The sequence below is a fragment of the Camelus ferus genome, chromosome 11 (genome assembly GCF_009834535.1).
Source record: "Camelus ferus isolate YT-003-E chromosome 11, BCGSAC_Cfer_1.0, whole genome shotgun sequence".
In the NCBI taxonomy this organism is placed as follows: domain Eukaryota; kingdom Metazoa; phylum Chordata; class Mammalia; order Artiodactyla; family Camelidae; genus Camelus; species Camelus ferus.
Window position 1 is genome coordinate 16,683,039 of NC_045706.1, and position 22,817 is coordinate 16,705,855.

At 37.8% G+C, this 22,817-nt stretch overlaps 1 protein-coding gene across 6 annotated transcripts in view; it reads left to right on the top strand.

Moving 5' to 3' along the window:
• The window catches only part of GPAM (glycerol-3-phosphate acyltransferase, mitochondrial), a 59,783-nt gene that overhangs the window by 17,631 nt on the left and 19,335 nt on the right, over positions 1-22,817 (top strand). Inside the window, exons 1-9 of one of the 6 annotated variants that reach the window (XM_032490943.1) lie at positions 6,810-6,964; positions 7,405-7,457; positions 8,720-8,850; positions 10,018-10,140; positions 12,346-12,419; positions 14,729-14,842; positions 16,603-16,749; positions 20,838-20,934; positions 21,596-21,732. In XM_032490943.1, the coding sequence (XP_032346834.1) occupies positions 8,749-8,850; positions 10,018-10,140; positions 12,346-12,419; positions 14,729-14,842; positions 16,603-16,749; positions 20,838-20,934; positions 21,596-21,732 (794 nt within the window). In that variant the 5' untranslated portion in view covers positions 6,810-6,964; positions 7,405-7,457; positions 8,720-8,748. Of the gene's footprint in view, positions 1-6,806; positions 6,965-7,006; positions 7,373-7,404; positions 7,458-7,550; positions 7,778-8,719; positions 8,990-10,017; positions 10,141-12,345; positions 12,420-14,728; positions 14,843-16,602; positions 16,750-20,837; positions 20,935-21,595; positions 21,733-22,817 lie in introns of those variants that run through there. The other 5 variants (XM_032490942.1, XM_014558234.2, XM_006183513.3 and 2 more) reach the window with 5 other exon arrangements.

Consider the following 22,817-nt stretch of genomic DNA (forward strand, 5'->3'; position numbering starts at 1 on the left):
TTGGTGCGTGGAGCTTCCCCCCTACCCCCAACACACACACAACATGCTCAGCCGCTGGACCTCTGCTGAGCCTCTGGAGAGTCTAGACTCTCACTCTCCGCAGTCATCCCATCCTCACCCTCCTTCTGAAGATCTGCCACCTCTGAGGCTCTGCATCGGAGCATCTCAAATCAGATCCACAAGCAGAACGCTCCATCCTGAGCCCCTTCTCAGGGCCCACACCTTCCCAGCCTCCACCCCCTCCTCAGACAACCTCTCCTTGTCACACAAGCCAGCTTGATTCCACCGGAAAAGCAAAGGCCCATTCAGGTTTTGCCTTCTTGGCGGCCGACCCCGGTGGCTGGTTTCCCATTTTTTAAGGCTGTTCATTGCAATTATTTAGTCTCCCTCGGCAGAACCTCTGGGACTGAGTCCATAGAGCCTGTCTATGCTCCTGGGAGAAGGGAAAAATAACTTCCATTTCTTAAGAATTAGCTAACAATTGCAAAAAAACCAAAAACTGACTTGGAAGCTAATTTCTTAATTACCCAGCTTGAGCAGTTCCTGATCCAGGGTCCCAGTGCCCTGAGGCTCGTGGCTGAAAGCCTGGGGCCCTACGTGGGTCCTGCAGGCCCTCCTTCCTGGGCTGGGGGTGGGGGTGGGCAGGGGAGCTCAACTTGGTCCTATAACCCACGTGGTAGGAGATGCCAAGACAGCTCTCCCAGAAACCTGACTGCCTCCGGCTTGACTTATCTGAAGTTTTTAGCTTAAAGTACAGATGATGCAGTTTTCAGCCAAACTAATGTGCTTGTTCTGCCGCAAATGTGGTTAAAGTGAGTCAGAGGGCGTCCATGCTCTGCTGGCCCAAGGTACTTTCAAAAAGGCAGGCTCCAAGTTCACTTCCATTGCCATCCTCCAGGATGATACACTGGTGGGAACTATTTCTCAACTCTCTCTTTCCCCCCCCCCATATGTTTGAGTTATTGAAGCAGCCAGAACTGTGCTTAAAAATTAAATATGAGTCAGGAATGCATTTGCCTGTGAATAACAGAAAACATGTTTATACTGGCTTAAGCAGATAGAGGTTGACCAAAATCCAGAGGTGTGTGATTGGCAGTGTGGGGACTGGACATTAAGTTACAGAGCAAATGGGTGAAAAAGTGAAAGAAACGCAGTGCCAGCCATATCTGTTTCCTTTTACTAGGAAAGAAAAGCTTCTCCAGAAATCTCCAGGTTTGACTTTCTCTCAGGTTGTTCATAATCGTGGATTTTTCTACTTCTCCTAGCATTTCTGTCAGTTTTTTGGTTCACCTTTTTGGAAGCTCTGTATTAGATACATAAATTGTTTTTTCCTCTTGATAGACTGACTCCTTGATCGTTATAAAATGATCCTCTTCATTTCCGGTAATAGTCTTTGTATTAAAATCTACTTGTATTAAATTAATATAACCATCTATATTTCTTTTTTTCACTTTCTTAGTTATTTTATTTTTTTAGTTTGTAATGTTGTGTCAATTCTGGCGTACAGCATAATGTTTCAGTTATACAGATACATTCATATATTCCTTTTCATATTATTTTTCATTATGGATTACTACAAGGTACTGAATATAGTTCCCTGTACTATACAGTAGAAACTTGTTGTTTATCTGTTTTACATATAGTAGTGCGTATCTGCAAATCTTGAACTCCCAATTTATCCCTTCCTACCCTCTGGTAACCATAAGATTGTTTTCTATGTTTGTGAGTCTGTTTCTGTTTTGTAAATAAGTTCATTTGTGTCTCTTTTTTTTTTAGATTCCATATATAAGCGATCTCATATGGTATCTTTCTTTCTCTTTCTGGCTTACTTCACTTAGTATGATGATCTCCAGGTCCATCCACGTTGCTGCAAATGGCATTATTTTATTCTTTTTTATGTCTGAGTCGTGTTCCATTGTATAAATATACCACAACTTCTTTACCCACTCATCTGTCAATGGACATTTAGGTTGTTTCCATGTCTTGGCTATTATTGTAAATAGTGCTGCTATGAACATTGGGGTGCCTGTATCTTTTCAAATTAGAACTTCCTCAGGATATAAGCACCTATATTTCTTTTGACTAGTATTAGTATGGTACACTGTTTTTCAATTGTTTACTTTTAACTTATTTGTCTCTATGTTTAAAGCAATTTTTCTGATAGGCGGCACACAGCTGGTTCTTCCTTTCTCTCCAGTCCGACAATCTTTGCCTTTTAACTGTGGTGATTACATATATGCTTGAATTTAAATCAACAGTCTTGCTATGTATTTTCTCTTTATCAATCTATTTTTCTTTCCTTTCTCCTCATTTACTGTTTTCTTTTGGATTGGAGTTTTTTTTTTTTTTTAGTAATTCTGCTTTATTTTCTTTGTTGATGTATTAACTGTAACTCTTTTTTTAACTCTTTTTTATTGAGTAATAGTCATTTTACAATGTTGTGTCAAATTCCAGTGTAGAGCACAATTTTTCAGTTATATGTGAACATACATATATTCATTGTCTCATTTTTTTTTCGCTGTGAGCTACCACAAGGTCTTCTATATATTTCCCTGTGCTATACAGTGTAATCTTGTTTATCTATTCTACATTTTGAATATAACTCTTTGGTTTGCTTTTACAGCAATTGCTTTAAGAGTTAGAGTACACATCTTTAACTTTTTATACCTTCAAGTATATCATACCACTTTATGCTTCTATAAGAATATTACAACAACAGAATATTTCCCCTTTCTGGATGCTGTACTGTTGTCATACATTTTGTTTCTACATCTGTTATAATGCCCCCAAAACATTGTTTTTCTTGCTTGCATTAAGCAGTTATCTTTTAAAAGAGTTTTGAAAAGAAAAAAATTATTGACCTTCATGTTTATGATTTCTTGAGCTCTTAGTTCCTTTATGTAGAATCAAATTTCCATCTGGTTGTATTTTCTTTCTATCTGAAGGAGTTTCATTGAACACTTCTTGTAGTAAGTGTTGCTGGTGGTGAATTCTTTCAGCTTTCGTATGTCGGTATGTCTTTATTTTGTCTTGTGTTTGAAATATATATGTTTGGGGAAAGAGTCCTAGATTTACAGTTTTTGATTAGAGAACTTTAAAGATGCTGCTTCACTCTCTTCTGACTTGCATAATTCTAATGAGAAATCTGCTGATATTCTTATCTTTGTTCCTCTGCACCATGATGTATCTTTTTTTTCCTCTCTCTCTGCTTTTAAAATTTTCACTTTATCACTGGTTGTAAGCAATTAACTGACCTGTTCCTTGGTATAGTTTTCTTCATGTTTCTACTTAGAGTCTGTTGAGCTTCTCGGATTTGTGAATTTATATTTTCATCAAATTTGTAAAGTTTTCAGCCATAATTTCTTCATATATGTTTTTCTGATATTTCTCCTTTTCTTCAGGGATTCCAATCGCATTTTTATTAAGCTCACTGGTACTTTATTCATTTATATTCCAGTGCTTACTTTTTTCCCCTGTGTTTCATTTTGGTTAGTTTCTATTACAATATTTTCAGTAATATCTAAATTGCCTTTAGTCTCATACAAGTGGTGTATGTGTGTTAAAAATCTCAGACAATGGTTTTATAATCTCTAAATGTTTGGTTTGGGTCGTTTTTTAGGTTTTTCACATCTCTCCTTACATACTCAATCTTTCCTCTACTTTCTTGGACTTACAGAATATAAAGGTATGATTATTTTTTGTGTCCTTATTTACTAATTCTATCATCTCCGTCATTTCTGGGACTCTTTCAATCGATTATTTTTTCTCATTATTGTTCATTCTTTCCTGCTTCTTTTTGCATGTCTGATAATTTCTGATTGGAAGACAGACATTGTAAATTTTTCCTTGCTGGGTATCAGATACGTTTGATTTCCTATAAGTGTTTTTGTGCTTTGTTTTGGGACATATTTTTCTTGGGAAGTTTGATACTTTGGGGGCTGCTTTTTAAGATTTGTTAGGTAGGACAACCTAACTTGGGTTAATTTTACCCTACTACTGAGGTAAGACTTTTTGAATTGCAAATTAATGAGGTTTTCCCATCTGGGTGCCAGGACCAGGCCCTATTCCTGATTCTGTATGTTCACTGGGTAACCTGTCACTCTGTCTGTGGGAACAGGAACATTTCCCTACCCTGTACGATCTTTGGTGATTGTTCTCTCTCTGTATAGGTGGTCCTTTCCCTGGCCTTGGGTAACAGCCTCCTACTGATGCGCTAATCAGCTGGAGACTGAGCAAGACCTTCTGCAGGTCTCCAGGGCTCCCTCTCTTTCTGTATAGCTTTCTCCTCTCTGGTACTTCCAACTCTAGCTACTTTGGCCTCCTGGTCTCCCAGCTCTATCTCCTTAACTCAGGAAGTCTACCTAGCTCTTCCTGGGTTACCCAACTCTGCACCAGCAACTTTCTCTAGGCACTCTTAGTGCCTGAGACACTCTTCGTGCTTACCTCATCTGTTTCCTTTCCCTTATGGACCACTGTCCCACTGTCCTGCACTGCTGCTTGCTTTATTTATTTTGCTTGTGTTTTGTTTGTTGTAATTGTTGTTGTCTTAGCAGGAAAGTAAATTCAGTCCTTGTTGCTCCATCATGGCTGGCTAGACTGGATCTGCATTACTACAAATTATTGTGGTTCTGTTGATAAAACAGATTGCCAAGGGCGTCACTTGTTTCCAAAACAATTCTCATTGAGTAACCTGAAACACCCCCCCATCCCCACCCCGTGCATTGCAATCCACATCTCCTGCACACACAGTAAACTCTTGTGTAATGGGTGTTACAGAAGAGTTGCCTACAAATGAACTTTATGTAAGACAATCTAATTTCTCCCTCTAGCTTACGTTTTAATTCCTATGATGCTCTTCATTTCTCATTACTTTCTCTTCAGCAGACTTCCAATCCTGTGACTTCCCTCTACTTTCTCTTTTCCCTCCCTTTCTTTTTTTCTTTCTTTCTTTCTTCCTTTCTTCCTTTCTTTCTCTCTCTCTCTCTCTCTCTGCCCTCTTTCTCTGTCAGGGACCAGTAATTTGTACACAAATTTAATGATTTAATGATATTTTGGGATAAGAATTCATCTTATTCTAGTCGACATAGGTCTTGAGTACTTAGGAGCTAAGTGCTTGGAGCTAAGGTGTGTGTGTGGGTTGAATAAAGAAGCTTAAAATCTTTTTTCTTTTTATTGAGGTATAGTCAGTTTACAATGTTGTGTCAATTTCTGGTGTACAGCACAATGCTTCAGTCATACATTGACATACATACATTCATTTTCATTCTTTTTCACCATAAGTCACCACAAGATATTGAGTATATTTCCTTGTGCTATATATAATATATAAATAAACAAGTATAAACTTGTTTATTTTATACATACCAGTCAGTATCTGCAAATCTTGAACTCCCAGTTTATCCCTTCCCACCCCCGTCAAAATCTTTTTTTTAATGAATAACCATCCTACTGTTTTGAATTGTTTTTGGATGGATTTATAAACAGAAGTAGAAAGTGCAAGAGAAGAAACTCTTTGTCTTCTTATTCCTCAGCTTCAACAAGTATTTACTGAATGCTTACTATGACAATGCATTGTAGTGTTACCTAAGAAACTGGGGCAAAACTGAGGCATTGATGTTGAGTTCATCATCTTGTGGAAGAATGACACAAATTGATATAGACACAAGGCGTGGTGCCACAGTAAATCTGTGAGATTTCACAGGACAGTGTGATTATGGGAGGCTGGAGAGATTAGGGAAGGGTTAGAGACTAGTTCAGGAAAGGACTATGGGATTTAGGGGAGGGTGCTGTGAGCACAGTCAGAAGTGTAAGTGTCCATGGTTTGCTTAGGAGCAATTTGGGAGTAAGGGACTCCTGATGGAGAATAGTGGGGAAAGCAGAGGCCTATGTGTGAGGCCTTACATGCCAGGCATTCAGACTGTGGGGGAGCTCTCGATGGTTTTCGATGGGTGGACAGGGGTGGAGACCGATTTGAAGAGAGGGTTAGGGTTCATGAGTGCAGAGATGAGGACTGGTGGCAGAGGTGTGACGGCTGGGACTATGCTTAAACGATCTTTGTATTCCCAGCTGCTAGTTCATACCTAATGCTTGTTGCTCAAATGTACGTTAAAGTTTATCTTTTTCCTTCGAAGTTGCTAATCCCTTGATAACCACTGGCCTTGTTAATGGCATGACAAATATTGTGAAAGAAACCCTTTGTGTGATAACCACTGGCCTTGTTAATGGCATGACAAATATTGTGAAAGAAACCCTTTGTGCCCCTGGTTATTTTGTTTCAACAGCTAAACACAAGGTTATTTGGAGTCAGGCTCTTCCAAGCCTTACTTGTTTCTCTTTTAATTCCTCATTTTTCTGCCTTTAGGAAAAGGCACTCGGCCACTGTTCGCAAAATTATATAACAAGGCCATTCCCAATCCCCACCTCCCTCATACCTAATAAAATCTGCATTCTTATGAATCCCCCCAAAAGACAGCTCACACCTATACAGGTAAACCCAGACTGCTCGCGTGCACCCTCCCAGGAGAGCCTGGCGGAGATGCAAACTTCCCGATGAGCAGCGTTCACACGATGCACACTTAGGTGTACACACACACACACACACACACACACTCTCACAGGACTGCGCCAGGCAGAATCACCGCGCGCTTAGGCCCCACACGCCATGCTTGGACACAAAAACACGTCGGTGGGCACAACTTCTACTCTCAGATCCACGCGGTGTTCCAGGACACCGACCCCTCAGGCCCCGGGGCCCTCGCCGTAGCCCGCCAGCAACTGGCCGGCTCGCGGCTGTGCACGTCACTCCCGGCGCCCGTTGCGTCATCAGGGCGCGACGCTGCAGCAGCTCCGGCGGAGACTTGAAGTGCGGGCAGCTGCAGAGCTGAAGCCGGAGGAGCCGCGGGTGTGAGCGGCGAGGGCGGGAGCGGGCTGCGCGAGGCTGCTCGTGCCGGGAGCGCCGGGACAGGTGCGTGGTCGCCCTCTCGGCCGGACCCGGCGCGACTTCCGCCAGCTGTCGGGCGGTCTGCTCCCCCCGCCCCGGTCCCCTCCCTCGAGCTCCAAGGTTCTACCTGAGAGATGGGCCCGGCTCGTGCGGGCAGAGGGATCGGGCTTGTTCTCTGCCTGGGCGACCGGGCTGCGGCCGGGCTTCCCCTGGGCGGACGGGAAGTTCCTGTGGGCTCAGAATCCTGCGCACCCGAGGGGGACGTGTGGGCATTGGCTTTGGCGTTGAGGCAGCAGGGGTGCTCAGAGAGCAGCTGGTGCTGGAGACAATCCGATGACAGATGACCATTGATTGGATTGAGTACTCACTGTGTTTCAGACACTGTGCCAGGCGCCTTACATGTATTATCCCGTCCTCCCAGAAACCCAGGAGGTAAGAGTTAGCATATCATGCCCATTTTCCAGATGGGGAAACCAAAGCGAAGAAGTTAACCAACTTGTGCAAAGTCACATAGATGGTAAGCAGTGGGGGATTCGAACTCAGATATGCTTGGCTTCAGAACTGGCTCTCTTGCCTTTGTGACTCCTATGGGCCGATAGCCTGGAGCCTCCAGGATTTTTTTTTTTTTTAAACTTCTTGACCTTGGACAAACGTGGGGAGGGAGCAGCGAAGCGTGGACTTCAGTTTGCGCCAAGACTCTTCCCCTCCTGTCCTCCCGCCATCACTGGGGCCAGCCCGGTCTTCATTTTCCCAGGCAGCAACGGGCTCCCCTTGTTGTAGCCACATTCTGCACCTGAAACTAATAGCTGAGTTTTTTAGTACAAGCTTTCATGCCAGGTACGTTGCTTTACGATTCTCTCCCCTCGCCTATTATGTTAGATGGTTACTTACGTAAAATTGTAAGGATGTATATAGTTATGCTGAGAATAACAGTTACCGCAGTAAACCCATATGGGGATAGTAAAGAAATCAGGATCTGCCTTCCAGGGAACAGTGTTGACCTGGATATGACCTTTCAAGATTTTAAAGGACTAATTTAAGGCCGAGTGAGAAATAGCCAAAAGAGAAAATAACTTGAGAATTATGTTAGAAGATTCTTATATTTTAGGTTAATAGCTATTTTCTTTAGTGAACATTTTTTCTTAGGGTAGGAAGAGGCTTATTGAAAAGATATGAAAACTTATAAATCAGATATTTCTGAACAGCGCACTTTTGTTTTAGAACTTCGTGAATGTATTAAAAGTGCAAATATCATTTCATTTAAGGCAGCACAAGAAAATTAAGAGCTTAACTCAGTTTAAGTGGGGAAGTTTAGAGGTGCCGTCATTGCCTTTACCCATGTTACATTGCATAGTATATATGACCCAAAATTCCCAGCACATTTTTCAAAATTATCTGCTTGTGTGCATACATGTAACTTATATTTAATAAATGTGTGTCTTCATCCTCCTAAGAACTATGCAATTATTCGGACAGGTGAAATAATTCTTTGTCATGTATCTGAAATAAGCTGTTATTTACTCTTGCAAATTCGTAGCTGTTTGGTTCAGGAAACATAAAGAAACAAATGTTTATTTATTTATTTTAAATCAAGATAGCTTGAATTCATATATACACACCAAAGTTTGTTTTCACACTTTGACTAAACATGGTGGACATCCTCTTGTAGTTCATTTGACATCCTATTATGGGGCAAAATAACATAGAAATTAGAATTTTGAGTTCTAGTACTTACTCTCTGGATCCCTCATTAACATAAATGGAATTTATTTTTTATAGCGCATGATCTGGGAGGTACACTTTGTGACATGGATGAATCTGCACTGACCCTTGGCACGATAGATGTTTCTTATTTGCCAAGTTCCTCTGAATACAGTATTGGTCGATGCAAGCATGTAAATGAGGAATGGGTAAGTTTGAGATATGAGTTAAAAGCCTTCAGCCTAAAGATGTTCGTGTCAATGTTGTTTATGAAGGTGGAAACACTGGAAGCAATAAATTCAAATAGAGGTTAAAATAGCTACAGAAGCTGCCTCCAGGTATTAGAAGGTATGTTTATTCGGCCTAATATTTAAAAATTCTGATGGTGTTACACTATTGGAAAGATTGTGGGTAGGAAACTTGTACAGATTATGTTAAAAAGCAAAACGCTTTTGCATAGAAAAAAAACTCTATTAGTTGTTTTGGCTGATGTTATTATAAAGAGATTTCTTTCTTTCCATAATTACATTTAACAAGTGTGAATTTTGTAATGCAAATCAACTTTACTTCAGAAATTAAAAATGGGAAATTTTAGTATGAATCCCAATCCAAAGGCCATGCATTTTTTTGTGGTTTTGTTTTCCATATGCAATATAACATGGCGTGTTTTAAATATTTCTTGAAAATTATCTGCTTTAGATAAAAATTGATGTTGAGGTTTTGGGTAGTTTTTTATGTTTCTTTTTCGTTTTTGAGAATGTTACATCAGTGAGATTGGAGTAACTGATGAACTCAAAGTTAAGAGAAAATTGTTTAGAACAGAAGAACAGAGTTTGACACTAATTGGATAATACGGCTGTAATTTTAGTTCCGGCTTTTAAACTCTCTTGTTAGGATAAAGGAATGTTATATAAGTTTACCTTGTTTTTCATTTAAAGTAAAATATTTTCAGCTGCATCGTAACAACTTGCTTACTCTGTAAGGCCTTTGTAGGTCTTTTGTGGGAGTGTGTGATTTAAGAGGGAGTGAGATGAAATTATTAGTGTAGGGATCCAGGAGTCTGATTTTATTTATCTTGCTACTGTCAGAAGGCTGCCTGGCCTTTTACAACTTAGTTTTTAAACTTTGGTATGCTGCTTTGAGTGTTGCCAGCTATTACTATTCTTAGGTGCTCAACTTCTGCTTATTGTTCCAAGCTTTGTTCCAAGTGTTGTCGTGGAGGGAGTACCTTGAATGAAAATCACTCAGAAATACATGCAGACAAGAGGAAAATATGTCATAAGTTTCTCTCTTATCTGAAATAGCTTCATTTTAGAGATCAGGTAGACAAGTGTAATTCTCTTGCCATTCAGACACTATTTTTCTGTATTTATTAGGGTGAGTGTGGTTTCAGACCGACTGTCTTCAGATCTGCAACCTTAAAGTGGAAAGAAAGCCTGATGAGCCGGAAAAGGCCATTTGTGGGAAGATGTTGTTACTCCTGTACTCCCCAGAGCTGGGTAAGAATGTTGCCTCTAACACCTTTGTTGGCCTTTAATAAACAGTGAAATACATGATACAGCTTTCCAACTTTGTGTGAATTTTATTGTTGTGTAGTCTCAATGGACTTCATTCATTTGTGGAACTTAGTCCCATATTTATAAATCAAATATTCCAAGTAAAGATGTTGACTCGATTTTCTTTCCACTCATTTGTTCACCAAATATTGGTCTAATAGTTGATGCCAGCAATTTGTTTTTGTTTTTTAAATTTTAGTATGATTTTCCGGGGAGAGTAGATCTTACTTTCAGATAACTCTTCCAAAGAGTTGGTGGAAACCTTCATGTAACTTCTAGATGTTGAACTTTAGCACTCAACATTAAAATCCTAGCGAGATGAGTCAGAGGGGGAGCAAGAGCAGGACGGAATAAGAAATTAAAGCTGTGGCTTTGCCCTGCTCTCCCTCTTGCTAAGTGTCCATTGTGGGGATAGGGCATGGGGTGGAGGGGTAATCTCAGTGATGGTGAAGGATGGCCACTAAAATGTTAGGAGGAACATTTGAGAAAGAGTGTGTATGGGTTTGTTGTTTGTATTTTGGCGAAAAAACTCAAGCCATGTAGAATATTCCACATTGTAGTGTAGTATTTGAGAAGAGTCGACTGGATAAAAGGTGTGTTTCTGATGGCATTTTGCCAGAGGGATGAGTTAGCACAGGAATGTAGAATCCACTGTGGCTGTGCTCTCAGACAGTAGAGTTATCTTTTAAAAGGTATACCTGGATGCTAACCTCTCTCTGGGATGAGCCAGTTAGCAGGACGTAGAAATTCTAACATTTAAGTGCCATGTATTAACCCTGCCATTTATAAAGTTTCCTTATAACTTTTGTGGAGAGCTAACTGTGCCGTGTGAATTTTCTACTTGGAGTTAGGGGGCAGGAAGTAGAATTCTGAGTTTGATATAAAGGATTTACAAACCTGGGAGAGATTTGTGTGCTACCCAAGGAGTTTATGTTAAATATTCATGTCTGCTCAAGAATGTCCTGATATAAATATCGTTTCTCTTAAATCACAAGTGCCTTGTTGCAGAAATTTGGTAGAGGTGAAGGATCATGGAAATTTCTAGTCTAGGAGTAAGGCCAGTTCAGATTAATAGGCCAGTAGAAATAAAGATTTAAATAGAAGATCATGTGGCTTTTCTTTTTAGATCTGGCATCTCATCTAATTCTAATTTTGAATGCTTAAGAGACCAGAACAATACCTTAACTCTAAGGAGAGGGTATAGGAAATAATTTGGTGGTGGTGATGGTTTGGTTTGGGGATAGGTGAATATTATAACAGGTAGTATAACAGATAATTGTTTTTTGCCTAAATGTGGTACCTGATGGAGCTGAATTTGGTCTTAAAATCTTCCATGTTTATTTAAAATAAACATATTTTATTGAAAATAAAACTATAGAATTTTTTTGACATTTGCTACCTTTCCTCTGAAACCCTATTTTCCTTTTCTCTAAAGTGATGTCATTTAAGTATTTTTACATCTTTTGTTGAGGGTACAATGTGCTTTCTCAGCATTTACTTGTGGCAAGTTTACATTTTTGCCCATGTTGTTAAAGTTATGAACTTTCTCTTTTTAGCAGAGCTATTTCTTAATTATCATTCAAAATTACCTGTAAAGAGGGTGACCGTTAGCCGTGTTTTCTCATTAAGTCGACAGTCATTTTAGGGGAATAGAAAGACCACACTCTTTGAAGCAAGGTCTAGGATTGAATCCTAAACTTCTGCCAGCCTCAGTTTTCCTATCTATGAAATGGGGATCATATTTCTTATGTGTCAGAATTATTGGGAAATACAGTAATCTAACAATAACTGTGTGGTACTCAGCATACTATTTTTCTATTTTAGAAACACTGAAACCTCCAGTATTCCTGTCAGTGACTTAAGCTGTCTGTGACTTTAATTATTTTCTGTTGGGGGGTGGAGAGGTGGGCAGGAAAGAGGGAGGCAGTACTCACTTTACACAGTGCTGAGGATTAGTTTCGGGTTTGTGACTGTCTTTGAAGACTAAAAAGTACTTTTCAGTAAAACATTTTTTTCTTCATCTCCTAGATTTTTGAAGCAATGCCTAACTTTATGCTTGAATTATAGAAGTCCTCAAGAACTGGTAATGAGTCCTTCACCAGTAATATAGTTATATATTTATATCTATGTTTACTTTGTTTTATGTAGGATAAATTTTTCAACTCCAGTATCCCGTCTTTGGGTTTGCGGAATGTTATTTATATCAATGAAACTCACACAAGGTAAAAAAAATTTTTTACACTTCTAATGCGTCTCAAAAGAAAAACTCTATAATAACCAATTAACACACTTCAAGATGAATCTCTTTATGTTTTTCAGAGTTAATAGAATATTAACTTCTGACATAAGAGGCTTTATCTAAAAATTGGAATCTGAGACACCTGTTACTATATCACTGCTGTAATTATGTACTAAATATTTTCATGAGAGTGTGGATATCACTTACAGCTTTCTCTAACTTATTCATATATTGATGTTGCATCTGAAATGTGCCAAAGTGTGATAAAGATTTGTCTGAGAAGAGGTGTAGGTTTGAATGTCTTATGATCTATTATTATTTAATACTTTAAAGTATGACTCTTTGAAATATGACTCTTTGAAATCTGCCTAATCTATAGAGTTTTAGAAGATTTTTTTCCTCTACTGAGCAAATGTTCTTTCACTTATGATTAGCTTAAGACTTTTCTTAGAATTCTTACTTCCAAATTCCAGACATATGGGGATGGGCTTTTGGGCATCATGAGAGAAAAGAGGCTTTGTTCTATGTGAATCTAGGTTAGAGGATAAGGAAGGAGGGTGAAAGTCTGCGAGGCAGGAGAGAAAAGGCAGCCAACCATGCTCCTAGTCCTCATAATTCTAAGAGTAAATGCCTGGAGCAGGTAAGTAGTAGGCTCAGGTGATAAGAAATACGTGAAATTCTGTGAAAAACTGATCGAAGAGGTCAGATACTAAATTTTAAGTCTTTTTGATGTTACTGCTTGTATTTTGATCATGAGATTATAAATGAGTATGACAATACTTGTATGTATGTGTTAAAATTTTTTTTAATAGAACTAAAGTCAAGGCACATGTTTTTCCAGTTCCCATGCTACACCCTGTGTCTCTTGCTCTCTTAAGTTTGAAGGCCAGAAGAGAAATTTTTTTCTCCTTTGGTTAATATGATTAAGATGCTAAGGAAAAGGATTCCATTGAGTAAGTAGTTATTTTACAGACAAACCAAGAAGTTCATGTGTTGTCCTCTGTTGGAGGCAGTTAAGGAAAAAAAAGCTTATGAAATGTACATATACTAACACACACTCTTTTTTTTTTAGCATGTGTTATACTGACTAGGCAGTATGCAACTATTCAGTGTAATGAGCCACTGTGCAGTTGAGTTGGTTATTTAGCTCTTTTATGTGTTGATGAAGCAAGAACTAAACATTTTTACACACACACACACACACACATGCTGTTCTCAGTCAGTTGCAAAGGGATTTCATCAAGAGTTTGGATTTTGTACATTCCAGTAATAATTTTGAAAATGTTCACTGATGCAAGAGTTTAGAATTAAACACTTAACATACTGGGCCAAGTTTTCAGAGAAATGAGACAAAGGAAAGGAGGAAGAAAAAGAATGTCAGGAAGGAGAGAAGAAGAAACCTGTGATTCATAAACAGTTCTTCAAATTACTTTTCCTCAATCAAAGGCTTTTTGGGCCTTTTCAGAATTAATTTAGGATCAAAATTTTCCACTTTCTATATGACTGTCATTATGGAGAAAATGATAATGAGGCATTATATAATCATTACAGGTGGTTTCAAATCATTTGCATAATGAAATTTGTAGCATTCTTATTCTGAGATCCCTGTTCTTAACCTTCATCCAAATGACACATAGTTGCTGTCTGTCTCTGGTGGGAACATGTCCTATCCCTTAGATATATTGACTGTGTTAAAAACAATAACAATGACAACAACAACAACAACAACAACAAACCAGTAGGAACTTCTGGCTTCATAAGCCCAGAGTACAAATATTCAGACCACTGTCCATTTATCCTCAACTTCTCTCAACTGGTCAGCCTTGCCAATTTGAGATGTCAGCGAACACCTTAGAAAAACTACTGTAACAACAAGAACTAATTAGCCCTTCACAGTAGGAAGAGACTTCCAAATAATTTTTCATAGTCCATAGCTGTGTTCCTTATGTATAGCACTCAACATACTTTTTTTTTATGGTATTAATAAAACGGTTTTATTTCTTTCATTTTTATATTTGGATAATTAATTTGCAAAGTAACACTATTCAAGCATTAATGCACAAATTATAAGTTTCAATTTTACCTGAGAGTACATGAAAGAAATGAGAAATAAAATTGTCTGCAAAGCATCTGGAACTACTTGCTAAGGCGAGTTTGCTGTAGGAGAACCTGAATCTCCAGAATAGATGAAGTAAGGGTTTGTTCATACAGGAGGGATACCACTGTATATTTAAGCAACTTGTTTTAGGTATTCCTAGAGTCCTTCTCTGCTAAGTCATTTTCACATTGCAGGCACCGAGGATGGCTTGCAAGACGTCTTTCTTACGTGCTTTTCATTCAAGAGCGAGATGTCCATAGAGGCATGTTTGCCACCAATGTGACTGAAAATGTACTGAACAGCAGTAGGTAAGAGCAGGGATGCTGTTGTGAAGGGGACAGGCCGGGATGGGCGGCAAGAGTGGGAGTGGAGAAGTAATTTCCTTGATTAACCTTTAGTTTCCCTGGGACTCTGTCTCAAGAGGTGTCTGTGTTTCCAAATGTTAGATGTGAAGCCCCAGGAGAAACCAAGGAAAGGCAAGAGAACAGACAGTTTTGATGAGCAGTGCCTTGTGGGAATAGCAGTCTTTTCTATGCATTAATAATTGAATGGGCTTCTAATATATGAAAGGCAAGTTGGAGTTCAGAGATGCATATGTTTCTAGAGTTCTCTGTTAAGTTTTCTGTAGTAGGAATATTTGGGGGTGTTTCCTATTTTATAGCCAGAAGAGAGGCAAGTTTGATATTTCTGTCAAACAATTATTAAGCACCTAGGCACAAATTCTTGTATTAGAAAGTCATTATTAGAAATTTTAGGAGAATAAGACATTATCCTTGCCCTCAGAGGATCTTGCTTACAAATGAGAGAGGCTGACCTGAATTCAGATGGAGTGGGGAGATAAATTATGATGAAGTTAAGCCTTTAGACTGTGGCAGTTTGGGTGAAGGTCAGTCTCTCTTCCACCTCATTGTTGTGGCCTGTGTTAGGCATCTTCCTGATTAGGGATGGGGATTTGGTGAGCTGGAGACTAGAGTGGATTGAAAGAGGCTTAGAAATGCAGGCCCAATGGTGTGGTTGTTAAGGACTGAATGGTAGTGGCACATAGTAGGTACTCAATAAATAGTTACTGAATGAACGAGTGAATAGTTGGTAATGTAGATATAATAATTACATGAATCACTTGTGAAAACATTCCTGGCTGTATTGAAATAAATGCTACTCAAGGAATAGGCTTAGGGATGGTGTGTCAAGTGTCCTGTGGAATTAGTGTTTTTGTATTAATGAATGATGGGGCTCTGGAGTTTTGCTGTACACTAGTCTAAAATCAGCAACAGTGGGAGAAAACACAATTATTTGGAACTCCCTTGGTTTATTGTATATTCTGTTTTCTAGATAAAACCCCTGAAGTATGTTTCATTCCATTCAGATATTTTGACTAGTAACTAGGATGTTAGAAGCGATTAAAGGAGGTTTAAACCTCATGCATTCTTCCCTAAGTCATGTGGAATATTTATAAGACTGGATTAAATCTTCCCTTTTACCTCACTGCTTACTGGTCTGTGCTATTTAAATCTTGAGCTGGGCCTTTTTAAAATTACTGGTTTGATTTGGAAACCACTTATAAATTTTTATGTCCTTCTTTGATCTCTCCTCGTAGAGAGTTTTACAAATAGTTCCACTAATAGAGCCACAATGTGAATGAATAATAAGTTTGGTCTTCAGAAGAAAAATCACACATTTCTTTGGCAGTGGGCTTTGGATACCTCTGAATTAATATGCCTAAAGGGATTGATACTCTTCCTTTTTTTCCCTTCTGCCAGAGTGTAACTGTATCCCTTACAGCATAACTGGAACATTCAAATTCACTAGTTGTTGCCCAGTGAATTTGAATTAAATTCTCAAGTCTGTCTTCTAGCTTCCTCAGAGAGTAACTAATTCAGGAATATAATATCCTTAGTATTTAATAGACAGCCAGAGAAAGCACTTCTAAATTGAGCTTATTCTCTTGTGTTATCACATTTAAAAGAGAAAGTATATTTATTTTGTGATTTATACCTGTGGTTTAGAAACTAATACAGAATGTAGCATAGAACCAGTTACATTGTCTTTCTTTCCATTTGCAAATCAGAGTACAAGAGGCTATTGGAGAAGTGGCTGCTGAATTAAACCCTGATGGGTCCGCTCAGCAGCAATCAAAAGCCGTCAACAAAGTGAGAAAGAGAGCCAGAAAGATCCTGCAGGAAATGGTTGCCACCATCTCACCCTCAATGATCAGGTATTAAAAGACAACGCAAAAAACTTTCAACAAGAGCCATCCTGTTGTGACAGTCAGGACTGAACCATTGGACTTCCCTTTCCCAGAGCAATGCTTTTGGTCCAAAAGAGGTTTTAACATATTCTGATGTTAAAACTAACTCCTTTTTATATTCTTATTTAACTTTCCTGGAAGTAGCACTTGGGAGGCTTCAGGGTGCCTTAAATGCTCTGTTAACTGTTAGCAGTCATTGTATTACTGCTGACATCTCTCTAGACTAGTTGTGAGATTTCACTTGCTCATGCCTTTTTTTTTTTTCTTTCAGTTTTATTGAGATATAATTGACATACAGCACTGCATCAGTTTAAGGTGTGTAGGCTTAAGGTGTATAGCATGTGGTTTGACTTACAGACATCATGAAATGATGACCACAGTAAGCTTAGTGAACATTCATCATCTCATGTAGATACAAAATTAAAGATACAGAATTAAATTTTTTTTCCCTTGTGATGAGAACTCTTAGAAGTTACACTCTTAACAATTTTCATATATAACATACAGCAGTGTTAATTATATTTATCATGTAGTACATTATATCCCTAGTACTTACTAATCTCATAACTGGCAGTTTATATCTTTTGACTGCCTTCATCCAGTCCCCCCTCCGCGCATCCCCCACCTCTGGTAACTACAAATCTGATCTCTTTTTCTGAGTTTGTTTTTGAAGTGTAATTGACCTACAACACTATGTTAGTTCCTGGTACACGTATTAGTGATACGATATTTCTGTACATTTCAAAATGATCACCAATATAAGTTTAGTTACGTTCTATCAAGGTACAAAGATATTACATAATTATTGACTATATTCCCCACACTGTAAAGTTCATACTTGTGACTCATTTATTTAACAACTGGAAGTTTGTACCTCTTAATCTTCCTCACCTATTTCTTACCTCTCCACCCACCTCTCCTTTAGCAACTATGTTTGTTTTCTGTATCTGTAACTCTGTTTCTGTTATGTTTGTTCTTTTGTTTTGAATTTTAGATTCCACATATAAGTGAAATCATGTAATATTTGTCTTTCTATGTCTGACTTTTTCACTTAGCATAATACCCTCTAGGTCCATCCATGTTGTCACAAATGGCAAAATTTTGATTTTTTTTAATGGCTGAGTAATACTCAATTGTGTGTTTGTGGGTATATGTGTATACATACTACATCTGTATCCATTTATCCATTGATGAACATTAGGTTGCTTCTATATCTTGGCAATTGGAAATAATGCTGTTATGAACATTGGGGTAAGTGTGTCTTTTCAAATTAGTATTTTTGGGTTTTTCAGATACATACCCAGGAGTAGAATTGCTAGGTCATATGTTAGTTCAATTTTTAACTTTTTGAGGAATCTCCATACTGTTTTCCATAGTGGCTGCACCAGTTTACATTCCCACCAACAGTGTACTACAGTTCCCTTTTCTCTACATTCTCCCCAACACTTGTTATTTGTTGTCTTTTTGATAGTAGCCATTCTGACAGGTGGGGGATGATATCTCATTGTGGTTTTGATTTTCATTCCCTTGATGATTTGTGATGTTGAGCACGTTTTCATGTACCTGTTGGCCATCAGTAAGTCTTCTTTGGAAAAAGAGATCTATTCAGATCCTCTGCCCTTTTAAAAATTGGATTGTTTGGTTTTTTGATGTTGAGTATTTGAATTTTTTGTGTTAACTCCTTATCAGATAAACCCTTGGCAAATATCTTCTCCCATTCAGTAGGTGACCTTTTCATTTTGTTGATAGTTTCTTTACTCTGAAAGTGTGATTTTTTTTTTATTTGATGTAGTCCCATTTGTTTGTTTTTGCTTTTGTTTCCCTTGCCTGAAGAGACAGGTCTAAAAAAATAATACTAAGACTCATATCAGATTGTGTACTGCCTATGTTTTCTTCTAGAATTTTTATGGTTTCAGATCTTAAAGTCTTTAACTCATTTTGAATTTATTTTTGTGCATGGTGTGAGAGAGTAGACCAGTTTGATTTTTTTGCATATAGCTGTGTAGTTTTCCCAGCACCATTTATCGAAGAGACGTTTTCTTTCCCATTGTATATTCTTGCCTCCATTGTCATAGATTAATTGCCCGTATAAGTGTGGGTTCATTTCTGGATTTTCAGTTCTGTCCCATTGATCTGTGTGTCTGTTTTTGTGCCAGTATATGCTGTCTTGATGATTGTAGCTTTGTAGGATAGTTTGAAATCATGGAGTGTAATACTGCACCTTTGTTCTTCTTAAGACTGTTTTGACTATTTGGGGCCTTTTGTTTCCATACAAATTTTAGAATTATTTTTTCTGGTTCTCTGAAAAATGTCATTGCTATTTTGATAGAGATTGCATTGAATCTGTAGATTGCCTTGGGTAGTATGGTCATTTTAACAGTATTAATTATTCCAGTTCATGAACACTGTATGTCTTTTTGTCTGCTTGTATCATCTTCAGTTTCTTTTCTGAGTGTCTTATAATTTTCCGAGGACAAGTGTTTTACGTGCATAGCTAGATTTACTCCTAGGTATTTTATTCTTTCTGATGCATTTGTAAATAGGATTTTTTGCTTAATTTCCCTTCTCATAGTTCATTTTTAGTGTATAGAAAGGCAACTGACTTCTGTTTATTAATTTTGTATCCTACAACTTTACCAAATTTATTGATGAGTTCTCGTAGTTTTTTTGGTGGCGTCTTTAGGATTTTCTAACTATAGTACCATGTCATCTGCAAACAGTGACATTTGCACTTCTCCCTTTCCACTTTGAATTTCTTTTCCTTGTCTGACTGCTGTGACTATGACTTTCAATACTCTGTTGAACAAAAGTGGTGAGAGAGGGCATCCTTGTCATGTTCCTGATCTTAGATAAAATACTTTTGGCTTTTCACCACTGAGTATTCTGTTAGCTGTGGTTTTGGCATATATGACCTTTCTTGTGTTTGTATTCCCTCTATATTCACTTTATTGAGAGTTTTTATCATAAATGGATGTTGAATTTTGTCAAGAGCTTTTTCTGCACCTATTGAGATGATCAAATGATTTTTATTCTTCTGTTTGTTAATGTGATGTATCACATTGCTTGATTTGCAGATGTTGAACCATCCTTGCATCCTGGTATAAATTTCACTTGATTATGGTGTATGATACTTTTAGTGTATAGTTAAATTCAATTTGCTAATATTTTGTTGAGGATTTTTGCATCTGTGTTCAGCAGTGATATTGGCCTTTGATTTTTTTTGTGTGTGTGATGTCTTTGGTTTTGGTATCAGGGTGATGCTGACTTTGTAGAATGAACAGAATGCAGAAGCATTCCTTCCTCTGCAACTTTTTGGAATGGTTTGAGAAAAATACGTGTTAACTCTTCTGTGAATGTTTGGTAGACTTCACCTGGGAAGCCATCTGATCCTGGACTTTTGTTTGTTGGGAGGTTTTTTTTTTTTTAATTACTGATTCAATTTTATTACTGCTAATAAGTCTGTTCATATCTTCTATTTATTTTTGATTCAGTCTTGGAAAATTGTACATTTCTAGGAATTTGTCCATTTCTTCTAGGTTGTCCATTTTATTTGCATACAGTTGTTTGTAGTACTCTTATACGATCCTTTGTATTTCTGTGGTATTGGTGGTAACGTCTCCTTTTTCATTTCTAAATTTGCTTATTTGGGCCCTCTCTTTTTCTTGATGAGTCTGCACATGCCCATGTCTTAAAGGGAGTGGTTTGTATGCCGTGGAGGGATTAGTCTGCTTAGGTAAATATTTACTTGGTCATTTGCTTCTGAAGTATAAAACATGCAATTAGAGTGAAATACAGGATTTGAGTACGTAATAAATGGATGCTTCTGTAAGTAGTATATATGTAAAGTCAGGTTTTTAAGTCCGCAGTTCAGATGTACACATGTACACACATGAGCTCATACGTGAAATCAATTACAGTACTTCTTATGTTGTAGGTTCAAAAGTTTAAGTAGACAAATAGCAACCATGTATGTTTATATATATATCTATATATATATATCTATATATATATAAATATGTGCATATACATTAAAATTATTTTAAACTTTCTTTCAGACTGACTGGATGGGTGCTGCTAAAACTATTCAACAGCTTCTTTTGGAATATTCAAATTCACAAGGGTCAGCTTGAGATGGTTAAAGCTGCAACTGAGGTAAGAATTTATGTGAATCTGTCATCAGTCTGTCAGATGTGAATCTGTTTTCTCCACATCTGCAGAATGATTTGGGAATTCCTTTGAAAATGTTCTCTTGTGTACTGTTGTACTTCCCACACATTTGGCAGATTTCCCCCATGTGAGATAACTATGTAGCTATGTATTTGGGGAGGATAAGTGGGGTAAAGGAAGGCCTACCAGCAAGGTTCAAGATTCCTTTTGTAAATTACCTTGCAATAACTCTGAAAATCAGGTACAACAATCCCTATTTTATAAATGAGGAAATAAAGGCACATACAGATTAAGAAATTGTCCCGAGTCATGGCCAGTAAGTCACTTTCCCAGGATTTGAAACCAAACCAAGCTTTTCTCCAAAAATACACTCTTTTATATGATTTAGGGCTTCCTTTCAAAAGATACATAGTAGAGTCAACTTGACTTCTCACTTGCTCTTCTCCTTCCCTGACCCTTTGTTGTTGTTGTAGTTTTTTTAGCTAGATAATAATAAACTGATAAAAATTTTTACTACTGGAAAATGTTCTTAAATACTGAATCACTAATTAGCTAGTGTTTGAGTGACTTTAACCAAATATGAAGTTGCAAAGTGTGATTGTACTTTCCATTTGACGTTTAAATTTGGCATTTTTCCTTTTGCTAGATGAATCTGCCGCTTCTATTTCTACCAGTTCATAGATCACATATTGACTATCTCCTGCTCACTTTCATTCTCTTCTGCCACAACATCAAAGCACCATACATTGCTTCAGGCAATAATCTCAACCTCCCCATCTTCAGGTGAGATCAGCTTTCTTTTTTTGAATTGAAGTATAGTTGATTTACTGTGTTGTTAGTTTCTGGTTTAAAGCATAGTGATTTAGTTATACATATATATTCTTTTTCATAGTTTTTCATTATAGGTTGTTATAAGCTATTGAATATAGTTCCCTGTGCTATACAGTAGGACCTTGTTGTTTATCTAGTCTGTATATAGTTGTTTGTAACATCAACTTATTTTGGAAGTTAAGGTATGAAGATTATATTATGAATTTTTTAATTATACTTTTTGATACATGTTATTGTAATGAGGACGTTAGCTTTTAATTTTTTTTGTAAAAGTAATGCACATTTATTTTGGAAAATCTGGAAAGTACAAAAAGGCATTGAGATTATCATTATTTCTGTGCTTTCTATAGGATATTTGGTGAACTGTGAATACCTAAACCTTATGAGCAGTGTTTATCAAGTGGATGAAAGGCAATTAGAAAGACAAGATAGCAAATTACTGTATCTGGCCTGGCAATAGGGAGGGCAGGTCAGGGTGGTTGTGGGTGGGTGGTGATGGTATAGAGGTAAGTAAGAATCATACCTGTTACTTTGACCTCATAATTTAGTACAGCTAGAAACATAATTACAATATAACATGAAAGATATTTTAGAGGTTTTCAGGAGAATGCGGTGCATTTCATTGAGAGGAACTAGTATGTGAAAAGGCAGAGAGATTTAAAAGCAAGCATGATGTGGTCAGGAAATAACAGATGATTCTTAGACTATGGGGTTAGAATGTAGGGTGCCCTGGGAAGGGTCAGAGGCTGGAGGTGGTGACTGCATAGATAGTGAGAGCTAGGTCAAAACAACTTCCAAGCCAGGAGCTTGGAGAGTATCCCGTAACTGAGAAATAATATGTTCAGATTTGCATTTTGAAAGGTCCCTCTGGATTAGAGGTAGTTAGATCAATTCTGACTCTGTTGCAATAGTTCAGACAAAAGATAATGAAGGCTTAAGTAAAAAGTATAGTAGTGCTCTTGGAGAAGAGGGCGTAGGTTTGAAAAGTACTTAGCAAGTTGAATTTAATAAAACCAGGTGCTGGTCCACATGTGGTT